General features: G+C 42.1%; 1 protein-coding gene across 1 annotated transcript in view; it reads left to right on the top strand.

The window, feature by feature from the left end:
- Positions 1-7,757, top strand: part of LOC117413591 (protein FAM78B) — a 12,729-nt gene extending 4,972 nt beyond the window's left edge. Inside the window, exon 2 of the mRNA XM_034022786.3 lies at positions 4,774-7,757. Within this exon, the coding sequence (XP_033878677.1) occupies positions 4,774-5,296 (523 nt within the window). The 3' untranslated portion in view covers positions 5,297-7,757. The remainder of the gene's footprint in view (positions 1-4,773) is intronic.
- The last annotated feature ends 312 nt before the right edge of the window (positions 7,758-8,069 follow it).

An 8,069-nucleotide genomic window follows, 5' to 3' on the forward strand; every position in this document is an offset into this window, starting at 1 on the left:
TCTATGGGGAGCTTTTATAAGGGAGGGGCAGAGGCTAATTTCTTGACATCCTTAAAGCTGTTACAAACTATGAAGAAACAGCTTAGTTGCAGCTGGGCCCAGTTGCATTGCTAGTTTTATATTATTCAAATTGTTTTGCTCCTTTCAGATTTTTTTTCCCCTCACTCACAGTAGCAGTTCAAACTGATGTCTTAAACACTTTATAAAAAAGAAAGAACAATCTGGAAGTGCAATGTCTGAATAAATGCAGTCATCATTATATTGTACTGCTTTATAACTCTCTCGCACACCCACCCAGCCCTCATACGGTTATTGGTTTGCATGAGGGCATATTTTCCATTATCATGCTCCCCTTCTCCACAGCAGCGATCAATGTGCTTTGATTCAGTAAAGTATACACTTTAAACAGCAGGCTTACAAGCAGTGTGTAAGGATCTTCAGACTTATTTTACTCCACACAGAGAATAGGCTCTGAGCAACGTTTATCAGAATAGGTTCTGTGCTACAATATAGAACAACAATACCAGGTTTAAAACGAATATGCCAAGCTGTGTTTTTATGAAACCTAAACAAGTGTCAGTCATCTGCTGTTGCAGAGCCCTTCAGTTGAGCTGAAAGCACAGAAATCAGTCTCTTTATAACCAGCATTATTACCCTGTTCTGTGGTGCTATTCAATCAAAATATCGACCACTGTGCCTCTGCAGAGGTATAGTGAGAGAGCCCCCCCCCTTCTAAAAGTGTACCATAGTAAAAATCCTAGCAAAGTGTAATACAGCACAGTGAAAGCATGGTAACGCACAGGTGTTAGAATGAAATAAAAATAGTTAACTAACACAGGAAATCAAAGGTCAGTGTGTATCAGAATATTGCAGCTCAAGTTACTGGGCAGCCTGCAGCCTCACTAAACTCCATTGTTATCAACTTACTGCACTTTCACTGAAAATGTATATCCAGCGCCGCAGTGCAGGGGGCAGAAACAGGTGCAAGTCCCGCTTTCTATACCAAACCCACCCGCTTGCTCTCATTAGAGATCCATGTGGCAAATCATTTGCAAATGTGCATAGGTGTGATTTGCAGTTTTAGGCAAACACCCCTCTGGTTAGTTTTCATTTAGACAGAAAGGCTGGCCCAGATGGTTCAAATAAAGTAATTAAGCCTCATTAACTAGATAACTTGACTGAGGAGTTGGATTCGTCACCTCGGAAACTCACAGGCTGCAGGAAGCCCTTTCAGACAGGCTGCAGACCCGTGCACCCTCCCTGACTCTTTCTCTGAGAGTTTCAGAGCTGACAATTGCAGGCACTCTGTGTTCTTATTGCACACTAATAACAGACTTCTTTATCTGAGAAGCTCTCGAGCATGAATTAGCCCCATTTTCCCTTGAGCTTAACTCCTGCTGCCAAAAGACATGCCAACGTGGTATCTTTCTACAGACAACATAGCAATTACTGTGCTGACATGCTTTTTGTTTGTTTTGTTTGGGATATTATGTGCTGAGCCAAGTTGGCTGCCAAATATTGGTGTCTAGTATGAATCCTTGCATATAGGACTCTTGTATACAAAGGCATAACTATGGGGTTATGAAAAGTCTGTTTTGATTAACTAAATCAAGTTTGACATTCATGCTTGGTTTTTAGGCTTTCTTTAACCTACAGCTGAGGAAAGTGTGCTGAATACCAGATTTTATTTCAAACTCTTAAATTTGTTGTTTCAAACACGATACATCATGCCCTTGGTGTGTTTCATATAGAACGCTGGCATTCCACACAGGCAACATATGGTTCTATTCAGAACACCTAGGAGCATTCTTTCCAGGCATGACTGAGTTTCCATTTCTTAGCACAGAGAAGCATATGCTATAATGTATTTCAGTGTCCCTGTATTACCTCAGCAGTAGAATATAAGTGTCTGCATGCTGGGCATCAGCTATGTGGTCTGATGAGCTAAAACGTTAAAATAATGCTTGGTGGCACTTCGATGAACATTATCTCTGAAGTCAGTGCAATATCGATCTTAATCATGCTGTTGGATTTTTATTAGTATGAGAATTTGTTTTCATGCTCTGTAATAATGATTTTGATATATGTATGTTTTTATTCAAATTGATATGCAACACATAGTACAACTAAAAGTATGGTAAACAGTTATTCAACATGCCTCAAATTATATTCTAGCATGACATTTCAGATTACAGTTATAACGTTATTCTGAGGTAATTAAGATTATATCAGTATACCAAAAAGAAAAGGACCTTCACTCAGTGTGAGGTCATGTCCTTTATACCATCAATTAATATTAAACCAGTATATATGTACAATTCTGACAACTTTTGAACACATAAATTGATAGCCTAATACAGAACTAAAGTAATATTCACCACATCTCTCAAATTAGAATGTTGCTTTTGGTTATAAGGAATGCAATGAACTAACCTCTAGTTCTGACTTATATAGACTCTGTCTGAGCTTGCTGTGTGGATGCTGTGTGGATGCTGTGTGGGTGCGGATGCTGTTTGGGTGTGGATGCTGTTTGGGTGTGGATGCTGCTGGGTGTGGATGTTGTTTGGGTGTGGATGTTGTTTGGGTGTGGATGCTGTTTGGGTGTGGATGCTGTATGGGTGTGGATGCTGTTTGGGTGTGCATGCTGTTTGGGTGTGGATGCTGTTTGGGTGTGGATGCTGTCTGGGTGTGGATGCTGCTGGGTGTGGATGCTGTTTGGGTGTGGATGCTGTTTGGGTGTGGATGCTGTATGGGTGTGGATGCTGTTTGGGTGTGGATGCTGTTTGGGTGTGGATGCTGTTTGGGTGTGGATGCTGTTTGGGTGCGGATGCTGTTTGGGTGTGGATGCTGCTGGGTGTGGATGCTGTTTGGGTGTGGATGCTGTTTGGGTGTGGATGCTGTTTGGGTGTGGATGCTGCTGGGTGTGGATGCTGTTTGGGTGTGGATGCTGCTGGGTGTGGTTACCTTCAGGGACTGACACTCCTGTTCCTTTCCATGGTTTTTCTGGCTTCTCTGAACTCATTCCCTTCTCCCAACTGTAAACCCATTCTGAACACACAAGACTCCACCCAAACTGGTTAAACACGCAAAGGTTTTACAAATTAATAATTGTAACCATGTGTTTTCAAGCACATACACACATGTTATACAAAGTAAACGTTATATAGAAAATGAAGCTTATTGCAACACTGCCCAATCCCAGCTGCCTCAAACCTCTCTGTAGAGTGGCTGCGCGTGCAAGCTGTGATCGCTGATGTGAAGCACATTAAAACATTGTTTCAGTGCCTTTAAATATCTGTAATGCAGTCAGTGTCAGCGACCAGATTGTTAGTGTTGCAGTTTGAGTTCAATTAGGTGTTACTGCTTCCACAGCAGTGTCAGGAGACTAGCGCTTTTCACTTCCCAAATTGATAATGTACTGTGAATTATTTGCACATATGGTCCCTGCGGTCTTTAAGTTTCAAGAAGCTATTCAAACTATTCAAACTATGAAACAGGATTTCAGCTAGTGTATCTGATCAAAATCTAATTATATGAGGTTTGGAAAAACAATAAAACTGATATTAGATGATAGAAGGTTAAAAGGATGTCCTTGCTCAGTATCATAATGATTTAGATTATCTGGTTTGCCAGACCATGGGCCAGATTCTCAGAGCTATTTACTCCAAATCATCATTTTTCAGATTGCAAAACGCACCAAAACTAGAAATAAACAACTCATTTAACGTAGGGTCTGGTGCATAGGCTAAAGCTGTTTATTGTTCGTTTTGGAGTAAATAGCTTTGAGAATCCAGCCCTTTATTTTCACTTTGATGCTGAGGAGAGGCAGGCTGGTCCTACAGTCCTCAATCCTCTCTAGAACTCCCTGGAGTGTGTGGGTTACAGCTAGTGAGGCAGGCTGGTCCTACAGTCCTCAATCCTCTCTAGAACTCCCTGGGGTGTGTGGGTTACAGCTAGCGAGGCAGGCTGGTCCTACAGTCCTCAATCCTCTCTAGAACTCCCTGGGGTGTGTAGGTTACAGCTAGAGAGGCAGGCTGGGGCATTCCTGCTGGAGACTGCTTACCAGTATTACTGAACATGCCCTACTACTGCTGCTACTAACTATAATGAGGAGATTTTATAGGTCGAGGTTCTGAGAGAAATATGAAAGGAAAGATCTCCAAAGACCTGTCACAGTTTAATCAACCCACTAAACTCATTCTGTGTAAATCTGCTGTCATTGGAAACAAAAAGCAAACTCCATGCAAGCACAAAATATTTCTAGTGTATTAAACTTTGGACCAGAAATTACTGATTAGACTGATGGGATATTTTTATCCCATGGCAGGCTGTGTGGTCCAGTGTTTAAAGAAAAGGGCTTGTAACCAGGAGCTCCCCGGTTCAAATTCCCCCTCAGCCACTGACTCATTGTGTGACCCTGAGCAAGTCACTTAACCTCCTTGTGCTTCATCTTTCGGGTGAGACATAATTGTAAGTGACTCTGCATCTGATGCATAGTTCACACACCCTAGTCTCTGTAAGTCGCCTTGGATAAAGGCATCTGCTAAATAAACAAATAATAATAATATAAATTTAGAATCACCCATAAAGTAATGGCATATTGAAAAAAGGTGACTCCTTTTTGTTGATTAGGCAGTGAATCTGTTTTGCAGTTTACACTTAATTATACAAAAACGCCTTTAAGGCAAGTTGTTCCAAATGTCTGTCACGCAGGAACAGGGTCGATTTAGTTTTGCCCCCTGCTCTAATTCTGCTCTCTGTCTCCCTCTGCAGGTCCAGCTGGGAACTGCCCGACCTGCGTGAAGGCAGGGTGAAAGCCATCAGCGACTCAGACGGGGTCAGCTACCCTTGGTACGGCAACACCACGGAGACGGTGACGCTGGTCGGCCCCACCAGCAAGGTCTCCCGCTTCACCGTCAGCATGAACGACAACTTCTACCCCAGCGTGACCTGGGCCGTGCCAGTCAGCGACAGCAACCTGCCCATGCTGACCCGCATCAAACGGGACCAGAGCTTCACCACCTGGCTGGTGGCTCTCAACACCGCCACCAAAGAGAAGATCCTGCTGCAGACCATCAAGTGGAGGATGCGGGTGGACATCGAGGTGGACCCCTATCAGCCCCTGGGACAGCGTGCGAGGCTGGTGGGGCGAGCGCAGCAGGAGCAGCCCAGAGTGCTCACCAGGATGGAGGCGATCCCTGCCAACGCCCTGGTCAAACCCAACGCCAACGACGCGCAAGTGCTCATGTGGAGACCCAAGAGAGGACCCCCGATGGTGGTCATTCCTCCCAAATAGGACCGTTTACCTTCAAATAGGAGGATTTGAAAAGCAAAACTAAGCAACAGCGAAGATAGATACTCACGTGTCTATCCGATAACACAAATGCAGTTCATTTCGAGGCAGTAGGGACGTGCATTTGGCTGACTGGCAAGACGAGACGGGAGGTGATGGCAGTCCTGTTAAAGCTATACTGATGCGTGTTACTGTCCTTACCCTCGCCGCACGGGTTTCAGGTTTCAGGCTGCATGTTTGGGTAAGGGAAAGGTAACAGGTTGGGGGTTCATAGGTGGAGAAGTGTTTACAGTACTTGGACTACTGTAGTTCGATAGTGAGGTGCAAACCAAGTTGGCCTTTAAAAAAACTAAACAAAACAAAGGAACAGATGTCATTATTTATTTCCTATGGTACAATAATAGTCTGATATGAGCAAAAAGGGCAAGTATTGATCAAAATCTACCTGCAGCTGGATTCAGCTAACTGATGGATCAATAAAACACAAGCGAAGATGTCTTGGAGTGGCTCTGTCTGCTTTGCAGCTTGTCCCACACGCGGCGCTGGGTTTTTTGTATTGTTTTTTGTATTGTTTGTACTTTATTTTCATGAAAGACTTGGTTGATCCTGATCTTGATTGCTCAGTTGTTGTTGTTGTTGTTGTTTTATTTGGTGTGTCGTGCTTTACTGTTTCCCAGCGTGCATCATTTTTTGGTTGAGCTGCTTCTTTAAGGGCAGGAATTGGTTAATAAGAGAAGGCTTCTTAGACACGCTGTGGATTTTGATGCTAATGCTTCCAGATGCAATGGGGGAACACTTCTGTAATTGGATTTAAATTAATAATATAGACCAGATTTTTCTTTGGTGTAACATTTACACTATGCAGAGCTCTGGAGCGAAGCACGGTACCTATATTATCCTTCAGCCCTTAATATATCTTTACAAAAGACGGAGTGTTTTTCCCCATGTACAGCGCTGTTAAAGCTTGCTTTGTTACGTTATGTTGTCTAAGCCGAGCAGCACAGTGGAACTGTCCATGGTGCTGATTGTATGACCTGTGTCAGGATTCTACACAGGAGCCTTTTTATACAACTCAACAGGCGCCAGCCAAGAAAAGGCTGAGCATTTTGTTCTTGTTACAGTGCTTTACTAAAAGAAATGCATGCATGCAGTATGTTTATAAAAAGAGTTTTTAAAAAAAATGTCATTGCCAACGTGTGTTTATTTTGACCAGTATGTTAAAAGTCATTGCAAGAAAAATTAAACTAGAAAGAATAACAAAGTGCCATACTAAATGTATTATAGAAACCCGCTAGCATCTGTACAAGTGGCTACATCTGGTTTAAATAGAAATTGGGGTATACTGGCTTTGTGTGTGTGTGTGTGTGTGTCTTGAAATAGAGCATGCCTCATTGACAGTGTGTCTGAAGAAACAGTATGACCCTGTACTATCGAAACTTAATTAATTTCTAACTGCCATTGTAAATAACTGATAAAGGCTCTCAGCTAAAAATGTGACTAATATCGAATACTCCATACAAAGGCTACATTTCCGTGATATTTGACTCGTGTCTGTTTAATATCCTGTTGTGTTTAGATCATTATTTTTGCCATGGATACTATAACTCATCCTTCAACTATAGCTCCTTAAAAGACTCCTCAGTATTGGAGAATCACACCCGTGCTGCACAGGCTTTACTAACGGGTCTCGGTGCACAGCACAGTGTTATAAGGGGCCCCAGAATCAATCTTCAGGAGTCTTTTCAGAAGCAACTTTTGCTGGAATCGTTAGTAAGCATGCTACATAATGATTTCAGCACAAAGGGCAACAAAGAACACAACCAATAGATATTAAACAGAAGAGAAATGACACATTTGGAAAAAGTAGATCATATAAAGTATCTCTTTAACTTGCTGTGAATTGCATACATTTTACTTTGTTCAGCGTTGTCCTTTCATTTTGTTACAGTTTATTGTGTACTGTGCAGTATTGACTAACAAAAGAGCAGTCAGTAAATATTGATGAAGAACAGATGCATAGGCTTCATGTTAACAGTTCTGCTGCAGTATTTTAAGCAGAAGATTACATCAGTATACAGAATAAGACTGGAATGTTAGCAGAATCCTTAGCTGTGATTGGTCTGGTTTTCTATTGATGTCATTTGTAACGGGGGTAACTTCCTTTGTGCTGTAGCATGTCTGATTTTCTTGAACAAGTGTTTAGTGATTAGTCCCTTTAAACAGTCAAGACCTTACTTTCACATGATTATTTTTACAAGTGAGAAACGTCTCGCCTCTCTGGAACACGTACATGGTGATAATGAAACTGAGCGATGCGTCGACGCATCAGACTCTTACACTTACCAGCTGCAGCACTGTGACAGGCTTACATTGCAGCACAGTACACTTCTCAAAAAGAGCAGCGAGGAAATTTGCAGGAGATAACATATTTTTATTGAAGCCATTCAGGTGTTTTCAAGGTCAACAGAATGCAATGCAAAAAAAAAATACTTGTTTGTTGTTGTTTTTTTATTCCTTCTTACCCTTTATCTATAAAATGTATAAGCATTTTGCAGCGTTTTTTTTAAATTTGTTTTTGATTTCAAGGCACATTCATTTCCAAGGAGACTGTGTCCTCCTGCGGGGACGGAAGGTTGTAATATCCAATGAAATTAACACAAACTAGCTACAGCGCAGTCCTCGTGCACACAGCTTACTATTGCACAGCAGAGGGGTATATCTCTGTGCTGACCCCTGCTGGTAACACATAGGAATGGGATTGCTTGAAACGGGGACT

This window comes from Acipenser ruthenus, chromosome 10 (assembly GCF_902713425.1).
Source record: "Acipenser ruthenus chromosome 10, fAciRut3.2 maternal haplotype, whole genome shotgun sequence".
NCBI lineage: Eukaryota > Metazoa > Chordata > Actinopteri > Acipenseriformes > Acipenseridae > Acipenser > Acipenser ruthenus.